The sequence below is a fragment of the Xenopus tropicalis genome, chromosome 1, assembly GCF_000004195.4.
Source record: "Xenopus tropicalis strain Nigerian chromosome 1, UCB_Xtro_10.0, whole genome shotgun sequence".
Classification (NCBI taxonomy): Eukaryota; Metazoa; Chordata; class Amphibia; order Anura; family Pipidae; genus Xenopus; species Xenopus tropicalis.
Genome location: NC_030677.2, coordinates 184,699,952 through 184,727,906, shown reverse-complemented (window position 1 = coordinate 184,727,906; position 27,955 = coordinate 184,699,952). Strand labels below are relative to the sequence as shown.

At 39.5% G+C, this 27,955-nt stretch overlaps 1 protein-coding gene across 2 annotated transcripts in view; it reads right to left on the bottom strand.

Annotated features, from left to right (window-relative positions):
* Positions 1-27,955, bottom strand: part of iqgap2 (IQ motif containing GTPase activating protein 2) — a 164,929-nt gene that overhangs the window by 83,169 nt on the left and 53,805 nt on the right. For both annotated transcript variants that reach the window (XM_031893843.1, XM_031893849.1), the window contains exons 3-5: positions 22,002-22,158; positions 19,295-19,372; positions 15,864-15,940 (exon numbers count right to left, since the gene is read on the bottom strand). In XM_031893843.1, coding sequence (XP_031749703.1) covers positions 15,864-15,940; positions 19,295-19,372; positions 22,002-22,158 — 312 coding nt within the window. The remainder of the gene's footprint in view (positions 1-15,863; positions 15,941-19,294; positions 19,373-22,001; positions 22,159-27,955) is intronic.

Here is a 27,955-nt window from a genome sequence, read left to right as displayed (position 1 = left end):
ACATTTTCTCTAAAGGACTGAGTTAAAATCCAGACATCACAAACAGGATACATTTTTTGTATCCCAGAGGCAATGATGAATTGGCTGAACATCACCCACTGCCAGCTGTATGGTTAATTGTGCTATGCATAACTACTAAGTATCTTTTCTAGTTTGTTGCTTCAGCAAAGTTATCCCCCTTCGGAAAGGCTACAATGTTTTCTCTGAAAATGGACACCCAAGTGCCTGGAAGCAATTGTGCATTAAATTCCATCTCAGTGATGTTATAGAATTAGGCTAAAGTGTTCTGCAGAAGAGATATTGTCCCCCGGGTATCATTACTAGAAATCTTTATTTGCCCAATCTGCTCCTGCTTAATGCAGTATAGCAACAGTCCCAAAATGATGTATTTTTTTCACTGACTGTACAAAGATCACAGAAAAGTGCCCAAAAGGATTACAATGTAATATACTTTAGGGGCTGGCAGTTAAGCATTCTCGATATTAGACAGCCAGTATATGTGATTTGGGTATTGAGCTATCCTATTACTACGGACTCAACACTGAATAGTCTAAAGACTTGTAAAACGTCTGTCTGCAGCATATATTTCAGGAGTGAAACCATTAAAGAGGATGTAGGCAAAACATACATTTTGCCTAGTGAAAGAATATAAAATGTAACTGTAATTGTTACTGAAAGTATGTAATTAATATTGATAGTATTTTTCTGTTGATTTCTACACTGCTGGTTATGCCCCTTGAAACAATGTAGCAGAATGAAGGTTTGTTAATCAGCCAGATACTCATATTTGAGGATAATTTTTAAACCATTAAAAAGAAATTAATGTATACTGGTAAGATGCATAGAGAGATTATGTCCCATTTAAAAACTATAAAAAGACAATAATATTCTAAAGATCATATTAAAATATAATGATTGGAGACCAGGGCACTGGGCCAAAATTGTGCAACTCCCAACAAAATAAGGGGATTGGCAGCTTTATTTACGAGGGTTGTTTTATGTGATAAATTTTAAAGAGACCTGCAATGTTCAGAGCTATAACTATGATATCCCCTGAAAGGGCAAAATTACCTTCCTTATAGGTACACTTTACTCTCACTTTGTATGTCTTCGCGTGACTTTAACTGAGTGAAAGGCAACAGTTAATGTTTATCAAAGTTCTGGCCCAGATATAATTTCTGAAGGATGCAGGTAAGATTTTCCCACCATTCTCCAAAGATTAGGTAGATATTATCTGAACAAAAATAGAAACTTGCCGAACACATCTTTTTGAAGTAAATAATAGTATTTGTTGTAACAGTTGAAACAATTTGGCATAGCCACTGTTAAAGAAGTCAGAAAACAATTGAAAGGAAAACTATACTGCTCTGAACTATGTATGTTTTTGCAAAAAAAAAAAAAAGCTCATATGTAAACCACTGCTTCATCTAAATAAAATCATAAAATATATGTTTTTGTGTGCCATTTGGATAATCCTTAATGGAAAACTGCCATTCTAAGTACTAAAGGGATCATACAATTTACAGTACACATAAACAAACCAAGGGCACACTCACATTTTAGGTAACATTAATCAATTAATGGACAGAGTTCAGTCTTTTGCTCCCACACTTCCTCCTCTTACAGTTAGAGTTGCATTATTTTTGGTCATATGATCTCTGAAGGAGATGGTCTATGTGATATCTACTATACTGCACCCTGGCACATTGGCTCCAGAATTATACGCGAGTGCCTTTATTACCATATATATATATATATTACCATATATATATTGAATTTTTATGCTCTTTACTTGAATTGACACTTACATGTAACTACTTTAGGTTTGAGCAGACATTTTATCTGCAGAAAATTGGAACGGCGATGGGTTCCAATGTGGCCCCCTCATATTCGAATTTATTTATGGGGTCATATGAACATAGTTTCATCTACCCTAAATATCAAGATGGACTTATGTTATATTGTAGATTTATCGATGATATCTTGATCATTTGGCGGGGGGACCACATTGGAATACAAACATTGGTGGCAGAATTAAATGCCCAACCTACACCTGTGAGATTCACTTTAAATTGGCATGTAGACACCATTGATTTTTTGGATGTAAGATTATTTCGTTCAGAACAGGGGGTAGGTACTACATTGTACCGCAAAGACACAGATCGTAATACAATATTACATTCCCAGAGTTTTCATCCCCCCTCAATTAAGAAATCCATTCCAAATACTCAGTTTCTGAGAGTGTTTAGAATTAATTCCGATTGTGCAGCAGCAGAATTACAGGCAGTGGAAATGCTTGAGCGTTTCCTGGAACGGGGATACCCTTTGGACTCGTTGAATTTGGCATTGGATAAGGCTCGTAAGACATCTGAACAGGAACAGAGAATGAAAGGTATAAAACAAGATTCCCCACAGGGAATGGTATTTGTTACTAATTTTACACCAGTAGGCGATCAAGTGAATCGTACAATTAAAAAGCATTGGCCTATTTTGCAATTAGATTCGGGACTGCCTTTCTTAAATGTTCCACCACCTAGATGTGCTTACCGCCGAGGTCGTTCATTACGTGACATGTTGATGATCACTGATTTTCCAAAACGAAGTATAAAGACATGGCTAAATACACAAAAGAATGGATGCTATCGGTGTGGTGATTGTAAAACTTGTTGATGTTTACTTATTGGTGACTCCTTTTCACATCCACACCGAGGGAAACGCTTCCAAATATGATACAGATTGACTTGCCTATCTGAGTATGTTGTTTATTGTATTTCTTGTCCATGTGGACTGTACTACATTGGGAAATGCATTACTCCATTTCGGCTGCGGATGAACAATCATAGATCGACTATACGGTCGGCACTCACCACGGGTAAAGCGGATACCCCTCTAGCGAGACATTTCATGTTGATGAAACATCCACTTCCCACACTCCGGGCGATTTTGATTGATCATGTACCAATAATGCCTAGGGGTGGTGATCGAGCCAAAAGATTGCTACAAAAAGAGGCAAGATGGATACACATGCTGGACACCATAGCCCCTCGGGGGCTAAATGAAATGCAATCATTATCATGTTTTTTGTGAGGCGTATCGGGTTCCTTAAGATTTCTCATGAATTATGTGATGGCTCAATAAGAGCATCTTATTGAAATATATTTGTTTTGATCATGAGATGTTTTTGATCTTTAGAGACTGTCGTAACTATCAGGGTTTCTTTTTAGTAGGGGTTTGTGAATGGCAGATGGTTGTGAGGGGACTTTGAATACTATAGGTAATCCAGCGGGGATTTATAAACTTAGATCCCTTGATATAAAATTATTTTTATCCTATTTTGGCTGGAAAGCTCTTTCTCCTCTAGGTAGCCCCTGACTAATTATGATGCTTATGTGATTGTGAAACTCTTCAATATTTACGTATGACCTCTCTTTGTTTTAATCACTATTTATTTTTAATCACTATTTATTCACTTTTTAATCATGTTTTTTACTAATATGAGGGAAACACTATGATAGATAGGTATATAAATTAGCACTGTTATCTCCCCTTTATATGGGAGGGCATGAATTTAGATATATTATCATGCTTAATTGGGTATGTATAATGATTGGTTGTATGCACTATTTAAACACCGTGGTCACTTCTGGGTACTATTCTGACGACGGTCCCTTGTGGATCGAAACGCGTCGATGTGAGTGTGGAGCAATAAAACTACTTTCATATTTTTGAACAATTGGAGCCGTGAGTGCTTTCTGCTGCAGCTATGTGAATATTTTTGGTGAGCACCCGGCACGTGGTTTGCGATTGGTGAGTGCCGTCATTGGAATAGACATATATATATATATATATATATATATATATATATATAAAAACGGATGGAAAGTAGGCACTCATGTATTGTCAAATCACAGTGTGCCTGGGTGCAGTATAGCAAGAAAATGTAGCATAGTAAGAACAGATGCCGCACTCATATATATATATATATATATTCTAGTTAGGTAAGATTCTTTATTAGTCCACTTAATACATATATCTAAAATAGGGATGCAACGAACCCAGGATCCATTCGGTATTCAGCCAGGATTCAGGATTTGGCCTTTTTCACCAGGGTTCGGATTCGGCCAAACCCAGATTCCTGGGCGAACCAAATGCCATATATGTATTCATATAATACTACATAAGTATTATACAAATACAAATATATATACTGTATAAATATTCATTCATTCTGGGGTATAATTGTCCTTCAAATGGGTTTTTTGCAGCAGAAGAGAGAAATATCATCACTCTGCTGCTTATGATTCGCTTTGCACAAAAGACACAAAGACATAAATACACACACTTGTATGCTATCACCACAGAAGCCGATGGCAAAAGGCAGAAATAAACTACTGGGAATGTGTGTGTATGTTTGTGGCTTTGTTACTAAAGTTCTTTGCACAGACAGGAAATGAGCCCGCAAAGCAGGAAGTAGATTCTGTAAACCTCAAGGTGGATGATGAACACGGCTACCGGTAGTGGCAGGAAATAAAAGGCAGATGTGCATAGGTCTGTTTCACTCAAACAATAACGAATCTCGCAGCAATATGAGGAGCAGCAGCTCCCACTGACCTTTAAGAGAAGACTAACAAATAAATAATCTCCCACTAATCATTTGTCTTTTTCACTCCTGGGATAGCTTGTTTATATAGGGATAATAACATCCCTTCAGTTTCACTTCCACAACAACACCTCTCCAAACAGCAGCAGGAGAACAGCCTACTGCAGCTGGGCGCTTCTCAGGCTCTGAGCTCTGCCTGACCTTGGACTGCGTGGAGCTCAACATGAACCATATAATTAGAGCAGAGAAAAGCCAAACATTTAATTTCATAGGGGGATACAGCTAGACTAAAAATCTACACTGGGGTAGATTAACTAAACAGTGAGGAACAGGGACATGCTTTTATTATATTCTATGATGTTAAATACAGTATAGAAGCTACCCAATAAAAATTCACAAAGAGTAGATCGGTTAAGCTGGCCATATATGTAATGATTTCTCCTTTCTTAAAGGAATACTACACCCCGCAAACAATGTAGGTCTCTATAAAAATATATTGCATAAACCAGCTCATAAGTAAAACCATTTTCATAAAAATGTACTTTTTTAGGTGACTGCTACTTGGTTCCCCCAGGCATACCCAAGCTATCGCAGAATGCTTGAAGATTAAGGGTGAAGACACATGGAGCTACTAGTAGCAGCTACTGTCTCTATGTGTGTTTTACCAGAAGCAATTCTCAAAATTGTCCATGGCAAGGTAGCTGCTACTAAGTAGCTCTGTGTGTCTTCACTCTTGCACCTACAGAGTGGTGGTACTGAGCAGAAAAGTGGACTGAGCAGAAGAGAAGAAAATATAAGAGATACTGTCACGTTACATATGCTTTGCCTTTCATTTTATTTGTTCCCATCTCTCCCCCTGTAGGTTCCTCAGTTTTCGGTCTGTGTTTTTAACTCCACCCCAAGCAGTCTTCTAGACTTCATTTTAGTATACATATATATTTTCTGCAGTAGATCATATTATGATCTTTTGACCTATCTGGATGTTTACTGTGATCCCAAGGTACCATTCTGTCAACTGTCTGCCAACACTACTGAGGTTGTAAGTTATTGCTATCTCAAGACAACTTGATAAGTTATAGAGGTCACACTTTCAATGCTTAAAATGGAGAGGCAAAACAGATACAAAACGAAAGTACAGAGGTAAGAAAACAAAAAAAGTAGTGAAATGTAGAAGAAGGGAAAAAGAAAAAAAAGGACAAAAAAGTAAATGAAGTAAAGGACATGAAAATGGAAAACATTTTTTAAGTCTGAAGAAGATAGAAAGTAAAAGTAGATCAGTAGCAAAAAATCAGTGCAGGTATGCGAGGAGTGCTTGTCTGCAATGTCAAATTGGCTTGCTGGGATACTGGGAAAAAGTCCAGTGGGCCAATGTTCCCACAGGCCCCTTTAGCCCAGAATACCTCAAGACTCAAGCCAGCATCTACAACATCTACCATCTTTTGCATACTCATGCCCACCCCTGGAAGAATGACAAGGGCAGGTTGGTTGCTGCTAAATAAGAGATTAAAGCATGATGATTTGGGTTGGGGTGATTGGTAGAAGGTGGGTTAGGATCTGGGTAAGCATGCAGGTGGTATTGGCGGTGGGCCCCAAGGTACCCAGTCAGACACTGGCTGTAGCCAATTAAGACAGCAATGATTCTGTAAAGAAATAGTTTCATATATAACTCACTCATATTGCATAATGCACATTAGTAGCTACAGCTACTATAATTGTTCTTTAGCCCAATGCTTACAGCACCTCACTTTAAATGTTTTAGTCACACAGGTGAACCACAAAGAAAGAAAATAATTTGGATAAAAGAAGCCAAAGCAAGAGATATATTGAATTAACTCTGTAACAAAATTCCAACGTCACACTTCACTAAATAAATACAGAACTGGCTGTATAGAGGGAAGAGGTTGTACTCTGTGTGGTTTCTATTTCAGAAACATAACTGTAAATTATCTGGCTGAACCTTCTTTAATGTGCACTTATGTAAAGATGTACAGTAGCATAGCCACCCCCTCTCCTGAATGCACACCACAGTTCCTGTAAGTTGCACTGGAATCCCTCCAGTTCATAATGATGCAGATTCACCCTGCAGAAGTAAAGATCTAGAAAGAAGACCAAATATTTGCAACATCATCAGGCCATCATTATAGCAGGGTGGCTAAATAATAAGAACTGCTCCCTCATAGCAAGGCCCCAACCCAAGCACAATCTGTGAGACATTTGCACTGTATATTCCTCATGTCAGTATGGGTTAGTTCTATATAGTCTGCTTTCCTCCCACACTCCAAAAATAACATACAGGTTGGTTAAATGGATCCTAATGAAATTTACCTAAGTGCTTGTGTGCTATAGAGAAGTTAAGGCTGACGTCAGACGTGGCGTATTCTCGGCAAGCCGAAAAACGCTTGCCGAGCATATGCCCCACTACTCTAAATTTGTCCAACCTGTGCCTGCACCTGAATGAATGAGATACGCTCGGGTGCAGGCACATGTAGCCGAAATACACATAAAAACACAAGAGTTTACATTATCTCGCGTTTTTATGTGTATTTCAGGTACATGTGCCTGCACCTAAGCGTATCTCATTCATTTGGGTGCAGGCACAGGTAAAAGCGTACGTCTACCCTACGTCTGGCATCAGCCTAAGACTGTTGTTGATGATCTGTAACTGCGTAATATGAAAGCGCTATATAAAGAATGGTAATAGACGAACAGATACTTTCTTCTTTAATCAATATATTCTGCCTTTCACAATTACTTCATTGTTATCAAACAAGGTTCAAGATCTAATGCTTAATACTAATGCTTATGCTTATGTTTATCTGATGGCAACAGACTCAACTCCACCAGTTGTGGCCAGCAGTTTGCCCAGTCTCTGCATCTGTATCACTATCTTTCTTTCTTTGTGGGTAAAGGTGGCCATACACGTGGCGATCTGACGATGTTTCGTACGACCATCGGTCGCACGAAACATCGTAAGATCCGCCACACACCATTCAGGGCTGAATCGGCAGGTAAGGAGGTAGAAACAATAGGATTTCTACCTCCTTCTGCCGATTCAGCTCTGAAGGGAGAATTTTGGTCAGGCGCCTTCTATGGCGCCCGATCAAAATTTTCAAACTGGTCCGATCGGCGAGTCGTCCGATATCAGCAGCTTCCTGCGATATCGTCGACTCGCCGACATGCCATACACGCACCGATTATCGTACGAAACGAGGTTTCGTACGATAATATCGGTGCGTGTATGGCCACCTTAATTCTCTGTTAAATTTAAAATGTTTTAGAAGTGATTACGCATAACAGCAACAACAAGGGGTCTACACAGGGATTGTATAAGCATAAGGATATTTAAACTGCAGTTAAAAACATCCTTACATGGCTCCATTGTTGCAACTATGTGCAATTGATTTTAATATATCAGAAAGGTATATAGAAGTACCTACTGTAGACTGAAACAAAGAATGAGAAACCATATATTAAAGACGGTGTTCTGAAAAGATGGGGTGAGGAAGGGAGATGGCAGAGCAGAACAAATAATGTAAAGGGTAAAGGACAAGAAAAAGATACATATAAAGGTTGAAAAGGCACAATAAAAGGTAAATGTCTCAATGTAGAGCCAAAGGTAAACGAGAAGGGAACATGGAGGTACAAAAGAAGAATAGGATATTAAAGAAGATATTAAAAAGGAAGGGAAAGAACAGAGAAAATGGGTCTAGGGAGAAAGAGGATAAGAAATGACAAAAGGGGTGATGAGTATTAAAACATTTAAGCTGAGATAGGATGGGTTTAGAGTGGAAAAATGAAGAAAAAAGGAGAGGTTAGCAAAAAGAATCAAATTATTAATGGAAGGAATTTGTGAAAGGAGAAAGCCAGAATACACAGGGGGCTCTTGTGGATGGTGTTTTAAAAAAAACAAGTGTGGTATTTTGGCAGAGACTTTGAATGACCAAATAGTCCTGAATTTAAGTCTGACTAAATTTGGCCACCCCATTCCAAAAAATTGTAAAGCATTGTAGGAGTAATGGCTATATGCCACTTTGTTAAGGAATCAAAACTGGTTGAATTTTAAGAAAAGCAGCACAAATAAAGTTTCTCAAAGCCAGTACAGAGAGATACAGTATAACTATGTCTAAGCCAAACCACAAAATATGGGTGGGTGGCTAGGAATTATGGATTGAAGGAGTTGCATTGACCAGATGGTTAAACAAATTGCAGTTGCACATGTGCTTTTCTTCCTTGCCAGTCTGAGCGTTGGCTAGATTCCTATGGCCTAAACTTTTTTATGCAAAGTCTTTTCTACAGATCGATTCTTTTTTTTTTTTTTTAACAATTCTTTTATTGAGTTTGAATGTACATAGTTTGCAGTATTTTACAATCCAATGACATTTGTTTATTGTACAATAGGTAAATAAAACCAAATTAACAGTAAAAACATTGCAGTGTCTTCTTTGCTAGTGCATATATTTTATAGCCGTTGGTCCTTCCTTCTCTTCTGTCTGTGTACCATCCTGGGCATGATTAGGGTACTAGCTTCACCCTTTTGTGTGAGGTGCGGGGGGGCTGTCTAGGGAGGGTTTGGGAGTGGGGCCTTCCCTGGCCTACAGATCTTAAGAGGGTTCTGCATCCAACCATGCTGCCCATATTTTGTCAAATTTTTGAGGGCACCCCCGTCTTATGTATGTCAACTTGTATAAGGGTATGGCTTTATTAATCATGGATTCCCATGCTGCAACTCTGGGGCCCTCTGGTGATTTCCAGTATAGAGCCACTGTTTTTTTGGCATACATGCATAATATAAGAAGTAGTGTTCTTTCAGCCCTATTAGGCGATAGATCTTCTACCTGATTCAACAGTATTGTTATTGGGTCCAACCGGAGTATTAGATTTGTTCTATCCCTTATGGTTTTTGCTATTTTCCCCCAGAATCGTTGTGCCCGTGGACAGCTCCATACCATATGTATGAAGTCAGCTGGGGAGTGATGGCATCTGGGGCATTCTTGCCCTATATTTGGGTGCATTTTATGCAGTCTTTGGGGTGTGAGGTAGGTACGATGGAGGTATTTCAGTTGCGTTAGTCTGTCTCTACTACTGATGATCCCTTCTAATGTTGACTCTAAGATATCCTCCCATATGTCTGGAGTGAGTTGGGGGATGTCCTGTTGCCACTTTTCTCTTAGTTTAATGAGATTTGTATTGCATACCCCCATCAACTGGGTATAGAATACTGAGAGAGGTTTGTTGAGATTCTCTGTGTGAGTTAAATTCTCAATGTTTCTTGGGGTTGTGTCTATTGCTTGGCCTCCAAATTGGATTCCTATAGCATGGCGTAACTGTAAGTACCTGAATAACATTGTATTTGGAAGGGAGAAGGTTTGCTTTAGTTCTTGAAAGGTAAGTAGTGTACCTTGTGGCATTATATCTGATAGGTATTTTATGTTGTGGCATAACCATATTTTGGGGTCAGGTATTGTTTGTAGCTGTTCCAGGTTTGGGTTGTGCCATAGGGGAGTGTACTGTGAGCAATGCGGTTGTGGTTTGGGGAAGATTTTGAGTGCTTTCTTCCACACGCTAACTGTGGTTCTCATTGGTTGGGTTGCTCGTTTGGAGTTAATTGTCCCCCTATATAGCAGGTTTTGGAGTTCCTCCTGGGACCCTATAATTTGTATTTCGAGCAAGGTGGCTGCATTGGTCAGGGACGGTGAGGTCCATCTCCATGCTGTCACTAGCTGAGAGGCTAGATAGTACTTATATGGGTTTGGGGCTGCTAGTCCCCCGCTAGTGGTTGGGAGTTGTAGAGTGTGTAGAGACATTCGGGGTTGTTCTCCGTTCCAGAAAAAAGATACCATTAGGCTTTCTAATTTACGGAAAATTGATTGGGGAATTATTATGGGGGACTGCCTGTAGATATACGTTAGTTTGGGGATTGCTATCATTTTAAATAGGTTTATTCTTCCCGTTAATGTAAGTGGTAGGCGCCTCCATGTTTCTGTTTTGTTCTCTAGAGTCCTCATAATCGGGTTAATATTTAGATCTATATATTTCTTTAGATCTCCGTGGATCCACACCCCTAAGTATTTGAATGAGGTTACCCAGTTTAATTGGTTTGTTTGGTTGGGTGGGTTGGGGGGGGTGTCTATTGGGAGGATGACTGATTTAGACCAGTTTATTTTGAGTCCGGAGAAGATGGTGTGGTTATTTATGATATCTAGGGCCGATGTCAGGGCTTGATGTGGGTTGGCCAGGTACAGGAGGGTGTCATCTGCATACATGGACACTAGTTCAGTTGTGTTACCTAGTTTAAGTCCCTCTACTTCTTGTGATAGTTTAAGACGACATGCCAGTGGTTCCATTGCAAGGGCAAAAAGTAGGGGTGATAAGGGGCATCCTTGTCTGGTGCCTCTGCTTATTGGAAAAAGGTTAGATAGTGTGTTATTAGTGCGGATTTTGGCTGTTGGGGAGGTGTATAGGGCTTGGATCCATGTTATGAATGTAGGGGGTATTCGCATTGATTGGCGTGTGGCCCATAGATAGTCCCATTCCACAGAATCAAAGGCCTTTTCATTGTCCAGGGAAACAATTACCCTGTTTCCTACATTGTCATGCTTAATAGATAGGTTTGTGTATAGTCTACGGATGTTAGTATCGGTTGACCTTCCAGGCATGAATCCGGTTTGGTCTGGGGATATTAGACCTGTGATATGTTTAGTCAGTCTGGTGGCTAATATTTTTGCTAAGATTTTGGCATCAGCATTTATTAACGATATAGGCCTATAAGAGGAGCATAACAGGGGGTCTTTCCCGGGTTTAAGTATGAGAACTATCAGTGTTTCTTTCATTGATTGTGGTAGCGGATTCCCTTTTGGTACTCTATTATATAGTTGAGCTAGTATTGGCGCTAGTTTTTTGGCGTGTTGTTTATACCATTCTCCTGGCATGCCATCTAACCCTGGTGTTTTCCCTGAGGGTAGGGCCGCGATAGCTAGTTCTATTTCTGCTGGTGTAATGTCCTGTGCCATTTGTTGTCTGGCTATTGGTGTGATTACGGGGAGGTGAAGAGAGTCTAAATAGTGGCGGAGGTTTTCTGGGGTTACCTGGAGTTTGGTTGTATATAGTTCTGAGTAAAAGTTTGTGAATACCTGATTTATTTCATCGGGGGAGGAGGTGATTTCCCCATTTGATAGTTTCGTTGCTGGTATAGAGGTGCTAGCGGTGTCTTCCCTGGATATTATCGCTAAAAGTTTCCCTGTCTTATCGCCGTGTTCAAATATATTTGCCTTTTGGAATAATATGTGTTTTTTGGTTGATTCTATCTGAGCTATGTTGAGAGCCTCTTGGCAGCGTTGCCATTCTCTTTTGTTGGTATCAGTGGGATTAGAAACAAATTCTGCCTCTGTTTCCCTTACCCTTTGGGACTTGTGAGAGATGTCTGCTGCTATGTTGCGATTGTGGGCCTTTATATTACTTATGAATTCCCCTCTTATGTACGCTTTTAGTGCATCCCAAGTGATATCCAGGGGGGTATCCTCCAAGTTGGTTGCTAGGTAGGTGTCTATGCTATTTTGGATATTCTCTGCCATATCTTTGTGATTGGCCCAATATGGACACAGTCTCCAAATTCTATCTGCTGGTTTTGGTGAGGTGGTCAGGATTACCATTACCGGGGAGTGGTCTGATATACCTCTAGTCAGTATCTCTACCTTCTGTACCATTTTATTGGTTTCTGTACATCCCAATGCCAGGTCAATTCTAGAGAGAGAATTGTAACCTGCTGAGTAACATGTGAATTGTTTTTCCCCTGGGTTTCGGCTTCTCCAGAGGTCTATCAAACCATATGTAGAGACCCACCTGACAAAGGCCTGATTGGTGTGTTTTGGTTCTGTTAGTTTGTCTAAGTTCGCATTCGTTAGGGCGTTGAAATCACCCATTAGTAGAATGGGTGCTGGGGGGAGGGTCATGACTTTCCTCATTATAGCACATAATGTCTCGTCTTGGAAGGGGGGTGGAATATAAATGTTTACGAGAGTAATTACTTTCCCGTTTATTATTCCATGTATTATAACATATTTTCCTTCCCCATCCGAGATTACTTTTTTGCCTGTAAACTGGCAGGATTTGTTGATGAGGATTGAGACCCCTCTGGAGTAATTTGAGTATAGGGAGTGGTACATGGAGCCTATCCATGTCTTTTTGAGGGCTAAGGTTTTGTTGCCTGTCAGATGGGTCTCTTGAAGCATGATTATTTGTGGTTTAACTTTTTTTAAGAAATCAAAAACCAGCCTCCTCTTTATAGCATTCCCCATACCTCTTACATTCCACGATATTACCTTGGTTGTAGCCATAGTGTGGCGTTTCCTATATATAGACTATGGGTGTACATTAATGATGGCTGATTATAGAGCTTATTGCTTTACAGATCGATTCTTAACTTACTTACTGCATACAATGCAAAGTTTATTTTCAAAATACATTGCACATGCTCAAACCTCCACTCACTATACTAAGCTTCTATGGATTTGGTATACATATTTATGATGGGTCTATACAAGTCTAAAAAAAAAGCCTTGTGTGGGAAACAAGCAGCCTATTCCAAAATTGGTGCTGTAATATTGAGCAGAGGTTGTTTTAAAGAAAAACTGAAGCTTAACTAAAGAAGTAGGCTAGAAATGTTGTATATCTTGTTTTATGCTTCTGTACCAACCCAAGGCAATCACAGCTCTTTAGCAGAGAAGATTTGTGCCCCCAAATATGCCCCCAGTAGCTCTCCATTTTCTTCTGATTCACTGCACATGCTCTGTGCTGCTGTAAGTCACCTGAGCTAAGGGACCTACTACAAATATACTGTATATATAGCATATAAATGTCTCGATATAAGGCTGATTAGTAATTTATTAATTTACATTACATGACAACTCAGAAACCCATGCAATAGGCATCAGAATCTAATAATCTGCCCTGTAGCATCAGCTTATATTATAGTTAAACATAATTTTCTGCTTGAAGATTTGCAACAACCCCTAAGCTTAGCTTCTAAAACTGCCCAGAGCCCACTGAGCATGTGCAGTGCCACTGACACTCCTAACAAAAATTGTTGAGGAGCTTCTGTGACAACTGTAATGACTTGGATCATTACTACTATAACAATGCTGAAACTTAAAGTTGGTGCATTAAGTTCAGTATATAAAAAAACGGCATTTCTAGCCATATTCATTTTTTGTGGTTAATCCTTCCTTTAAGAGGTATGTTAATGACAGCACAAGTGTTTTCCATATGAAGTATGTTTGCCATTCAGTTGGGAGCAAGTGTTATAAATGCAGCAGTTTTCAGAGAGGATAATGTGAATCACTATAATATCCTGTGTCATTAGCAAAAGTATTTGCCTCAACAGAGGTATATTACAGGGCTATTGACCATACAAGAACTTAGGGGAAACATAAAAAATGACCAGGTCTGCTGCCCTTTTAAGCTCTCTGGTGCTCTGAAGAGCAAAATCATTTATCAAGCACTATATAAAGGTTTAAGACAATCTAAAAATCATCAAAGAGAGGGCACATGCAGAGTCTCAATATTCAAAAAAAGTTCCCTGTTTAAAATTCCTTATTTAAAAGTTCATTTTTTTCAATCCTGTACTAGGAGCCTCAATATCAGTTTAGATGTAATACTATGTATGGGTTCTGCCATTCACCATACTGTTTCCTCTACAAAGGTTAATTGAAATGTCACAATAAAAAATAGTCTCTGCAAAAGTTTTTCTGTGGTGCTACTCCCTGGATGTCTGGCCATATCTATAGCATGAAGGGGGTGAAGACTTCAAATTGAAATGTCATTCAGGGACTCAATAAAACAGTGACCCCCAGAGGCAAAATTGTCATGAAACTTATAAATAGCCCACTTGGCTTTCAACAAAGCCTTTCTCAGACATCTCAGACTTACTCATAAAACAAAAGCACATAAAGCTTGTATTGTTTTAAAAAAATTTAAACTCCCTCTTTGACTCAGTCCCTTCCTCCCATCCTCAATCTTGCCATACAGGGCCACTAATATGGCACAAGTTGCAAAAACCTCTGGATCTGTGTGAATTTGGCCAAAATAGAGACCGAAAAATGGGCTAATCCAATAATTAGATCCCAGGTCCAACTACTGGATCAAATATGAGGCAACACACTCGGCAGGAGTCCATTGCATTCACTGTGGGATTATAAACCCTCAGGCCTCCCATTTACTCTGTCCCTTATAATATCTCGCCTGGACTACTGTAATTCCCTATTAATTGGCCTTCCCCTCCAAAGACTGTCCCCTCTCCAGTCCATAATGAATACTGCTGCCAGGCTCATACACCTCTCCAACCGCTCCTCCTCTGCCGTGCCACTCTGCCAATCTCTGCACTGGCTTCCCCTACCATCCAGGATAAAATTCAAACTAATGACCCTCACATTTAAAGCAGTCCATAACTCTGCCCCACCCTACATCTCTGAACTCATCTCTAGGTACCATCCAACCCGCTTGTTACGCTCCTCTACTGACCTGCTCCTCAACTCCTCTCTCATTCCCTCCTCACACGCTCGCATTCAAGGCTGCCCCCCTTCTCTGGAATTCGCTCCCACAAACTGTCAGACTATCTCCCAATCTCTCTGCCTTCAAGAGATCTCTAAAAACACATTTATTCAGAGAAGCTTACCCTAATCTAGTTTAGCAACACCCTGTGCCACACCTCTCCCAACTCTGGTCATGCCCATTCCCACACCTTGTGTCTTAACCCTTTCTCCTTGTAGATTGTAAGCTCTTTTGGGCAGGGCCCTCTTCACCTCTTGTATCGGTTATTGATTGCTTTATATGTTACTCTGTATGTCCAATGTATGTAACCCACTTATTGTACAGCGCTGCGGAATATGTTGGCGCTTTATAAATAAATGTTAATGTAATGTAATGTAATGGGCTTCTTAGACTTTTCTGTCATATCTTTTCAATACAATATGCCGTAGACTTTTAGAAAGTCATATTCATTAGGTCTTTGGATTATGACTTTGTGGCTATTCAGTTTCTATCAAAAAATAAAATTCAAGGGCCAATTAAACTCATTTTTGCAGGACTGCTAGAAATGCATGTACCATTGTGACCAGATTAATTTATACTAATGCTTCTTTCTTCTGTTGTGAAATATCTATTTGGGACCTCTGGTATGATTACCATTTAACGGTTAAGTACATCTTTAAAACTCAAGGCAAACACATATAGCATTGTCGTTATATGTTTCACCTTTTATTTCCTTTACCTTAGTGCATGGATGCAATAAATGACTCTGGGAATGTTTTTTCGATCATAAACATCTGTGGTTTCAGGATAAAATATCTAAAGAGAAAAAACAAATATAAAATTATTATAAAAATCAAAATTAAGCATGTGTTTTCTCATACATTAAACAGTATCTGTGTTAGACTGCTAAGGCTTAGATACATAAATAAGCCATATATAAAAGGGCCACAGACCTTAAAGGGGACCTGTCACCTTAAGAAATAATTCCAAATTGTTTTCTATTGTTTTTGTCAAGCAAAATAAACTTTACTTACACTGTATAAATTATTTTAATCTTATTTTCTTCAGCCTTAGTATTCACAATTGCAGCAAGCAGGCAGGCTCCATTTTGTGGACACTGTTATCAAAGCAGATATTGCATCCTGCCAAAATCTTGTTTCTGTGCCAGTATGGGGGGACCTGGTGCCCATGTCCATGCACTGGTTACACAGTTACATGGTGAGGAGGGAGGGCAAAGAGAGGAGAGCAGAAACATCTAAGATGTTCTGAATTGAAAGTGAAAGTAACTGACTGCCCCACCTCTCTGCCTAAGGCATAGAGGCGGGGCAGGCAATATATGATTGACAGCTGGGACTTTTAAATGCTTTTATTATGGGTATGGATGTGTTAATAAAAAATTGAATTTGGGTTTCATGTTTAACTTGAAAAGGGCTTTTATTATACAGCTTTTTATGTCTGGGTGACAGGTCCACTTTAAAACAATGTACAATGCTTAATGAATGGCAGTCGTACCATTAAACAAATAGCATCTATTAAAGCTAGATTTTGCCACTTTTATCCTGGATTTTACTGACCTGATGCTGTTCTATCAAATGAATTGTTTTAGGGGGTACAACACATGCACAGAAAATGGGAAGAGTCATAACTTTGTTGGCTTGCAAAACTGGCCCAGTTGCATACAATACAGTCAGTTGTACACTCAAGTAGACTAAAATGTTTGGGGCTATTCATAGAGAGAGCACAAAGCTATTACTTCTGGTCCTGCTTAGTCACTCGTAAAAAGCAGATATACAATGACAGTGCCATCTCGTCAATTAGTTAAGAGGCATGTGCATAGCTTTAGGGTAAATACATTCATTCTATGTAAATGTGGAGCACTGAAAGATTTCAAGGCTATCCCATTTTCAGTCTGCCTTTTTTTTATTGTAAGACCTGACTGAAAAACTATCATTTTCAGAAAACGAGAGCCTTTGTACTTATTACTGTTAAAGGAGTACTGGGTAGGCCCTTAACTTCTAGTATGCTTCAGAAAAAGAAAAACTGTTTTGATGGTCACTTAGTTACAGAGAAAGTTTAAATTACAGTTTATAGTAATATTATGTAGGTAGTGGAATTCTAAGGATGTACTCATATACAACAGTATTTTTTAACGTGAATTCAATTCGGCTATCAGATTTGAACAAGTAAATTATAGTTTATACTTGGTTCTCTATTCAGACAAATCTTTTGCAGAGGATTCAGCATTTGATAACATAGTAATTTAGGTTTAAAAAAAGACACATCCATCGAGTTCAACCTTTTCATCTTAATGAAGCACAGAGTTTATTATTTCTTCATCCATTAAAAAGCTTGTGCTCTCTTTAGGTTTACTGGTTTGCCTGCCTTCAGCTCTTCTTGCAAAGGACCATAGAAATAATTTCCTCTGTCCCTTGATTCAGTAAGAATGTCAGTTTTTTGCTCTAGGATCACTTTAAGTTCTGTAGCAGAGGAATCTTCTTCTGTCAGCTGTAAAAGTGCTTTATCATCTTCAAGCCATTTCATATACTCGTAAAAAGACTACTCTGTAATCTTCAACAACCCATTCCTCCATTTGTACCATCTGAGACATGGCTTTATGAAACATAACCAACCAAGGGAAAACATCTTCCTTATTGGTTCACAAAGTAATATGAGATCATTTGAGTAGAGCTCACCAATCCCTACATACAGTAGCTTCAAAGTCATCCAGATGATTAGGGGCATGATATATCATGGTCCCTATCAAGGTCTCCTGCATGCTGTGATCCACATACCTATCGTAAAGTGTTCAAAGTATTTTCACATGATGAAAATAAAGAGAAAAGTGTGAATAAACCACAGTTTAGAGAGCTCAAACAAATGCCGGGAATAGCATAGCCTTAAATTTTGTGCACACAGAACTTAATCATAGGCTCATTATATTCATATGATGCCATACCCACAGAAATAGTAATAGTCAGGTATGGGAGTTTTCACCTATGAAGGAATTGGAGTTGGTTTATTTGCTCTAAAATGGAGTATGTGGTTTGTATCTTCCTAGAGCATCAATGCACACCTTTATAGCTAATGCACTTTTTGATTTCCACACTTTAATCCAAGTTTGCCTATCTGTACAAGAGGTATCAGCTGCTCGATTATTGCCTGCTAAGTCAGCAAGGGAAAATGTGCCATGATAATTTCATCCATTTTCTGGTTCAGCAAGTGAAAGACCTTGTCACTATCAATTTCAAAAAAGTTTGCATAAACTTAAAGTTTTTGTTTTATAATCTTGTTGCTATAGCATTTGGAAAAACATATCTTGCTGCAAGCACAAGTTCCCTAAGAATAGTCTCGGCTCTTCCTAGAGAAGTCACCACCCATAGCAGAAGTTTTTTTCAACTTCCCCTTTGTCCAAATGCAAAGCAAGTTGCCAATCATCTTTCAAAGATCATTTCTACTAGTGGGCAAACTGTGAATCTGTAAGGTTTAGTTTCATCAAAGGTATAGTAACAATAAAAGGTTTGATTTTCTAAGAATCTAGTAAGATCCACTTTTGATTTAGGCTCATGAACCATTACAACATCTTTACTAGGTATTGTCATACCACCAAGGCCTTTCATGGTGGTTCCTTTCTATTCAAATATGTGCATTTAATTCACTTAGTCTTCATCAATAGGACCAGCAGTGGCTAAAGGTCAATAATCCACTTTCCTGGAAATCTGTTATCCTGCATATGATCTCATACTTTGGATTGGCAGAGCATCAACATCTTGCACTCCCCCCCCCCCCCCAAGGATTACATGAAATCAAGCTTTCTTCTTTTCAAGTTTCCATTGCTTGGCCTATCGAGTCATATATCCGCATATATCCCTATATGGGTTTTGCAAGAGCTGCTTCATATTAAATTAAAATAGCATAGTACATTACATGTCCAGTTTAAGGTATGTTGCATATTTTGGTCAATATGTAAAAAGATTTAGACTGCATCCATGAATTGTATTTTTCCCTGTACAACATAAAGTTGGAAGGAAGTGTCAAATTACTACCCATAATCAAGCCTTACCAAGTTCCAGTCCCACAAGCAACAGGAAATTACAATGTAGATGAAAGGACTAATGGAAAAGCAAACATTTCATTAAATTGTGCTGCTTTATACTATGTAGCTGAAGTTACCTTAGGAAGTCCAATTGATTCCATGGCTCTTAACCACTGCACGGTATTGTCCGTATGCCGGAAATGAAGGCCAGAACGCTAAACAGAAAAGAAAAAAGTTAATTTCAGAATAACGTTTCATTTATATTAAAAGAAAATGCAAACTGAGACAGATGTTGATATTTACACTGTTTGGCACAAAATTCTCCAGGAAGTACGCCAAAAGCCTATACAAAAGAACAAAGTTGTGGAAGGTTTGGTGAAGTTAGCAAATAATTCTCACTTGAAATACTACCTGATCTTGTGAAAGTGGATCCAACCGTGTGGTCTACATAACTCTAAGCTCTTGTTGCTTTCGCCATCTTCCAATCACATGCACCCCCTGCATAGTGATCCATTTCCTGTACAACTCCAGTTTTAAACTCTTGGTTTTGGTTCAGTCATAAAAAAAAACTCTTCTATTGCATGACATTTTTAAAAATCCCATTTATCAATAGGTAAAAGTTACCTATTCACCAATTGATAAATTTAAACATGCCATAGGAATGAAAAGAAAGTGGGCAAGCTTTTCTCTGATAAACTTTCATTTCACATTTTGATAAACCTGCCCCTCTAAGCGTTCACAGAAATGCTAAACACAGGTATGGGACCCTTTATTCAGAATGCTCGGGACCTGGGGCTTTCTGGTAAAGGGGTCTTTACGTAATTTGGATCTCCATGCCTTTAGTCTACTAAAAAAATGCTTAAAACATTAAATTAACCCAATAGAATTGTTTTGCCTCCAATAAGGATTAATTATATCCTAGCTGGGATTAAGTACAAGGTACTGTTGTATTATTACAGAGAAAAAGTAAATAATTTCTAAAAATTTGTATTTTTAGATTAAAATGTCTATGGGACATGGCCTCCCGATAATTCAAAGCTTTCTGAATAACAGGTTTCCCGGATAACAGATCCCATACCGTTACATGAACAGCCCTAGGGTCCAGCAAATAAACCACACGTTAAGCTTTAATCTATACGGCAGTGGTATATATATATGGTATATGTGTAGCTGCCAATTTCCCTAATTTCACAGAAAAATCTGTTGAAATTTGTTTTTACTTTCTGTTCTCACTTTATGACCTATAGTTATCGAAGAGGGGAACTTTAAAACCAATTTGTGGCGCCTTGTTTTAACCAGTACAAATGTAATACAATACTGGACACTTTAGTTACGTTAATCAGGATTCTCAAATGATACAAAGGCTTAGCAATATGGCGTCCATGCGGATTTTTCAGTGTTGGCAAGTACCCATTTGCTCCCCATTTAGATGTAATTATAGTATGGTTATATTTTCTGCTTCTGTGTACGATCAAAGACTCATGGAGCTACTTAGTAGCAGCTACTTGTCACGGTTAAATTTCAGAAAATACCCTGCCATAAGACAAAACTGAGAACTGCCTCTGCTAAAACACACACAGACAATTAATAATCAGCATGGTCTATTTGAGTAGCCACAGGGTCGGACTGGGCCGCCGGGATAGGGGGAAAAAACTCTGTGGCCCCGGTAGCCCAGACTCAATTCCTGTTACTGCACCTCCAGCCGCCAGTGTCCTCCCCTGATGTGTTTCACTTGTGCGTTCAGGGTAGGATGTCAGGTGGGTGGTAAGGGGGGTGCAGCGGGGGACACGGCCAGAGGAGGCACGTTGGGGTTGGGGCTCCGTTCGTCTTCACCCAAAGGCTGATGTCCCACGGAGCAAGTTAGTTGCCCATGATAGATCTCTGCTACCATGGCCAACTAACCGCTCTGAAATGCCTTTCCAATGCCAACAATAGAAGTCACCAGTCAAAAGGCATATGCATCGATTCAGCTATGTACAGTCGGTCAACGTTTCCTCCTGCAGGCAACTTTATGCAATTTCAGAAAACCAAAGCAATGCATAGGCCTTTCCACCTCCGTCTCATATTGTTGCCAGTGGCAAAGGCATTTCTGAGCGGTTAGATGCCCACTGTAGCAGAGATCTATCATGGGCGACTTACTCGCTCCGTGGGACATTAGCCTTACATGTGTAAAAGTAAAGTTCAAGCAGTGTGTCAGCTAATCACAATTCCTTTCTGACGTGTTTGTTCTCCAGGTGCGGCTTCTGGACTGTACAACACACATACTCTGGGTGAGTGTGTGTAGTAGCAAATGTGAACACTGTCACAAAGTGCACTCCACAGTTAAGTCTGCTGCTTACTATTAAATCCTTGGTTTCAATTGTATTTGGCCTTTTTCTCTCACATCAGAGAATGCAGTGAGCTCATAACAGCTTCCGAGTCACAGGTGAACTAGTCCTGGACAAGGGGAGCTTACTAACCAGTGTTACCATCCATACCTTGTGTCTGTATTTTGTTCCAGGTAATAATACAAACATTCTGGATGAAAAACTCATATTGTGTTGTTTAGAAATTTTATTCCAAGCTTCATAAACTCATCCCACTCTTTGATTATCGGAGACGCAAGCTGTCCAACTGAAATATCATGCGGGTGATGTAATCGCCCAACTACTAGTATGGGAGAAGTAATCTGTCCAATGCAAATATCATGTGAATGATGTAATCACGTAACTACTGGATTCAAACTCTATTACACTATTGGGGATAGTCTGCCCCAACTGGAAACCATCAATATCCAAACCACTCATTGCACATCTGTGGGAAACAGAAACAAACTGAAAACATATGAGTGAACAGACACTTTACCTTAAACCGAGTTTGATCCACGTCGTAAATCTTCTTCTCAGAGATCACCTTTGGGGCAAAGAACCTCCCTAATTTAGCTAGGTACACCCCATTTCTCAAGCCTTCCTCCAGTTCTGTAGTTGGGGGTAGTTCTTCCACTAAGCAGGCCTCCATCCACCTGCCAAAGGGAAAAATGGATTTGGTTAGGCTCACTGCAATGATACAATCTCTGGACTCTGTTCCACAACTCACATGTTTTCCATTAGTCTATAAAACTCCAAGCCAGGTGCAAGCCATGAAGATAGCAATATATACAGAATGTGCAATTCTCTGCATGTGTAACACAAAGGTCCTGGCAGCCTGTGAATAAAGCTGCAGTCTATTATTTCACCACTTTATTTGGACTCTTTCAGTCCTTTTGGTTTAGCTGAAGGAATATGTCTAATTTTATTCCGACACAGAAAGAGGTCACTGTGGTGTTGTTCCATAAAATACAACGTTCATTTGCACAGAAATGGTTAAATAAATCAGAGCTCATGTTAATTATAACATACCAAGTTAATTTAATTATGATGGTGACACACAGACCAAGTCCCCCATTAACAAACCAATTATCCCTCAGGACATTTAGTAAGATATTAATGTGTACATATTGCAAATAGATGGAAACTGTCTTTCCTCTAAAGCTCCAATTTAGCAAATATCAATACAGGCAAAGATAAAGAACAAGAGGCGCCCAAGATGAGGTTGCACTACATCTCCCAGCCTTCAGCAGGTCTGGCACCATAAAGTTCTACCCTACTTTCAGTGTGTACAATCACATAACGGAATATCATCCTTTTATAAACACTCAAAACATGCAATTGCAATACAATTTCATCTCTATGTATACTGAAAGGTAACATGTTTGTAGCCAGTTGTTATATAAAGGCACCAAGTGCACAGTTCAGTTATGAGGTAAGGCTGACAGAAGGTGCCTCTTAATAGAGTCGAGCCTCTGGATATCTGTACGTTCTGCTTCAGTGTTTGTGGCAAAGATGAAAAATCCCCTTTTTAACTGGTTACATTGGCCATATCAAGTATACCTTATCTCTGGTGAGGGCCTTTTGATGCCCATATACCCAGTTCTGTGACTGACAGTAGCACCTCCAGCTTATTAGAACCCTGGCATCACCTAACCTTTCGTGCTAGCATCACACTAGATCTGATCCTGGTACTTTGCATTGAATGAACAGCATGTAAATAAGTGAAAAATTGCTGGGAATTACATTGTTGTGCTACATCTAAACATATCCCTTGCTTATAAATATACTGTTCCACTTGCATTATTTATACCTGTATAATAATAAAGACCAGGAATGGCTCTGAAAATATTTCAACTGATTTGTTTTTGCACTGATTCCAAAAGCATTCTAATATTCAAACCATGTTTCTGGGCTTCGATTATCAATGGTTTGCCCATTAACTCTTGCACCAGAGAAATGAAGCTGCAGTAGAAATATATATTTCCATGCAACCCATGAAAAACAGAATACCTACAAAACCCAGATGGGGTTACATATACCTGCTTTAGGAGTTAATACATCCGTTAACACCAAAGCAAAAAATGTCCCCTAAAACTGTGGTTCTTGAGGTCCTATTCCTTGCAATAGGGTGTAGTAGACAACAGATACATGACTCAGTGTTGGAATGGAGCGAGTATGGTACCAACAAGTACTTTGGTGGATATATATACAGAAATAGAGTCAATATGAAAGGCAGCATTTCAAAGCCCTATTAGAGAATTATAGTATTGTTTGTACTAAACATCTATGAAATACTGGAAGAAGAGCAATATATGGGAACAGTGTCTTTGGGATTAATGAAACAGAAAATCCAAATGACTCTAGGTTTGCTTCATGTAATGTCTTTAGCAGAGAGATTATTCCTTTACTTTATTTCTTCAACTCACTTACAAACAGGATATGCTGACTAGACATTTGTGTGACTTAACTGAGGGGAGGAATACAACAGAGCGTCTGTGCCCGCAGCCAAAATATATGCCCCAGAGATAGACTTTATGTCCTGTTAAATGTACACCGATGGATTTTAGATCTTATAACAGAAGTCCGAGGGACAGATTTGTGAATGCTGCAATAACAGAGGCCTGATGGATAGATTTTATACAGTATTCTCTTATATTACATGTCCCAGGAATAGCTTTTATATTTGTAGATTTTAGGTAAATCTTATCTGTAGAATGTATTCTAACAATTGGCACTGTTATATGACCTGTGTATTGTAAGAAAATAATGGACAAAGATATAGGAAATCTCCTTGTAGTTCCAAGGAGCCCACAGTTTTTTTACCTTTATACTGCTCTCTGAACTTCTAATTTACAGTGGAAGATTCCCATAGAGTCTCTGCAAGCGATCACCTATTACTAGAGGGCCTAGAACCCACTTTTCATTTAATTTTCATGCAGAATCAATTAGGAGTAGGGCAAGAAGAACATGCTGACTGGACAGCCCTGGGCTGAAGACACTCTTTATCAGCCACTGACAATTTACATTATCCTCTATCAATACCCAACAAATAATTTCTGTAAAACATCCAAATAATAGATTTGAAATCCTGTCATGACACAGGCAAGTATATCTCGTTACTGTTAAAAACTAATCAGCATATTTCTAAAGCCAAGTATGGCCAAACCAGTGGGTGACCAGTTGCTGAACTATATCTCACACCATACTAAACAATAGTAAGAGATTCACATTTCTCACAGGGTTAGCCATCTTAGCCAAAGTTTGGATCGTCTCCAATTTACCTCAGACACCATAATAAGGGCAGTTTCCATTCATTTTATTTTTCTGTATTTCCCTAGATAAACACGAGAAGGAAATATGAACGGTATATTAACACATCTTTTTTTTTTTTAAAACAAACAAAAAACCCTAGTAAGAGTAAATGGGCAATTTAATGCAGTTGAGGTCATAGAAATCCCTAAGGGCTTCAGCTGGATATTATTAGCAGATGTTTTGTGTTCTGTGGGCTTTAGGATTTATGAGAACTAATAGAGACAGCCATAAGGCAGAAAGGTAGGGAGAGGGTCTAGCACACCTTGAAAGTGACTTCAGTGCTTTATATCATATAATGCCAATTTCATAACAACAAAGTACTGCAAATCTCTCAACTAATTAGCCAACTCTAACAACTCTTCTAGGCATATGGACTCATTCCCTAGGTCACATGATGTTTTCCAAGAAGACACAGACTATTATTTTCTTTACTTTGGCAGGAACATAAACACTTACAGTGCCTGAAGGTCTAAAGATGGTCACCTGACTCATTAACCAACCCTAACCTCCACTTTGATATAAACATCTTGATAGTCTATTTGATTTGTGTCCTTTTGTGCCCCCCTGCACCTTCCAAACTTCACCTATAGATGCTGTGCATGGTCAGCTAAGAGTTCTGCAGCCCCTTATCAGGTAAATTGCAATTATTATTATTACTTTAATGATAAGGTTGCAAAGAACACACCTGATTGGAGAAACTTTTAAAAGATGCATGGTTTTAACCCTTTTCCTACTCACCTTTCTGACATTGCTGTGCTGCCTGTTGCGACTTAGCATGGCACAGATTAGGTACCTAACAACTAGCACCATAGATATTGCGATCAATAGCAGATAAGGGGTTAAAAGTGAAGGTATGAACATGTAATTTTGTTCCTGTGATAAAGAGGCTGAATGCTAGGAGGTTTCAAAATGAGCCTTAATTAAAACACTATACATCTCTCCGTCCAACATTCTAGGTATGGCAAATCAATGGACACGGCAGGGGCAAATCAGGGAGGGGGCTATAGCCTAAAATATCCCAACTTCTAATTCAATGGCAAGAAGTTAAAGGTAAACCCAAAAATAAACCTTTGAATCATAAAAGAAAGTGTAATTCTAGGCCACTTCCTAATTCACATTCATTATAAGTCTTCAGCATCTGTCTGCCTCTTTTTTTCAGTACCATGGTGGTTCTGACTTCTGAAACAACAGAGCAAGCAAGGCTAACTATGCTCCTACATTGTTTCAAGTGACAGAAACAGTTGTGCAGAAAGGGGCAGAAAATTCCTGCAACTAAATGTATACTGGAAATTTCCTTAGAATTACAATTTCTTTTATGGTTACGTTTTTTTTTTTTTTGCCACTAAATGTTTTCCTGCCACTAAATCCGATTTGCAAATTATAAGGTGGGTTATTTTAGGTTAATCAATATTTTCTTTCTTTAGGTACAGTATTATTTTTGAGTTTTCATACACATGGATAATAATTAAGCATTTATTTGCATATATGTAACCAGGGCATACCCAGGGAATAGCTGCCTTAATTGCTGACCTGTAACATAGGAGTCCATTAGACCTAAACTCACAAGAGGGCAGCAAAGAAACAACTTGTGCAAGTTTACGGGAATCCAGTTCAGTTCTTTCTGGGTTAATAAGTGATTAAAGTACAACCTTATCCCGCCACTCACAGCAGCGCTGTATTCAGACACAGAATATGACGGGCTGGGCTCACAATCTCAGTCAGTATATCATCTGACTAAAGCCACCTTAAGCCTTGTTTACTCAGCGTTTCCAATAGCTAGTATCTGATTTTACTGTGAAACAGTGACGCGTTCAAGCCCTGCATATAAATGGCGATCACTTCAATAGTTCAAGAATGACTGTGTAGGCAAGTACAGTTTTATACCCATAGCAGCTCAAAGAAATGCAGATTCTGCACTTTTGTGGCTTTGGCAGCCCCTATTTTATTAAGCTGCATGGTTTAATCTACACAAAATGTTTAACTCAAACAGACATTACAAGGGACTGGTCCAACAAGATGACGTTTTTATGCTACTGAATTGTTGCAGAAATGGGAGAAGTTGGAAAAATCAAATTCTTGCCCATTTATATGCAAGAGTCACGGCAGTTTATATTTTGTACTTTATTTCACGAGAGTATAAGGGTGGTATAAACATTTAGGGGCACATTTATCAAAGTACAACAGGTCCGATTACAAAAAAATCATATTTTTTCTAAAGTTTACAACTTTTGCGTATTTTCTGCGATATTTTCGTTAATTTGCGTAACTTTTTCGTACTTTGCGGCAATTTGTGTGACAAAATCGTATTTGTCGCAACCTGTACGAAAGCTTCGGAATTCATTCAAGCTTCGGTATCGTGACTTTCCTTGGGCCAGGTTGGAGCTGCAGAGTGCCAACTGAGTCCCATGGGAGACTTTCCTTGGGCCGGGTTGGAGCTGCAGAGTGCCATTGAGCCCTATGGGAGACTTTCCTTGGGCAGGGTTGGAGTTGCAGAGTGCCATTGAGCCCTATGGGAGACTTTCCTTGGGCCAGGTTGGAGCTGCAGAGTGCCATTGAGCCCTATCAGAGACTTTCCTTGGGCCGGGTTGGAGCTACAGAGTGCCATTGAGCCCTATGGGAGACATTCCTTGGACCAGGTTGGAGCTGCAGAGTGCCATTGAGCCCTATGGGAGACTTTCCTTGGGCAGGGTTAGAGCTGCAGAGTGCCATTGAGCCCTATGGGAGACTTTCCTTGGGCCAGGTTGGAGCTGCAGAGTGCCATTGAGCCCTATGGGAGACTTTCCTTGGGCAGGGTTGGAGCTGCAGAGTGCCATTGAGTCCTATGGGAGACTTTCCTTGGGCCAGGTTGGAGCTGCAGAGTGCCATTGAGCCCTATGGGAGACTTTCCTTGGGCCAGGTTGGAGCTGCAGAGTGCCATTGAGCCCTATGGGAGACTTTCCTTGGGCCAGGTTGGAGCTGCAGAGTGCCATTGAGCCCTATGGGAGGCTTTCTTTGGGCCAGGTTGGAGCTGCAGAGTGCCATTGAGCCCTATGGGAGACTTTCTTTGGGCCAGGTTGGAGCTGCAGAGTGCCATTTAGCCCTATGGGAGACTCTCCTTGGGCCAGGTTGGAGCTGCAGAGTGCCATTGAGCCCTATGGG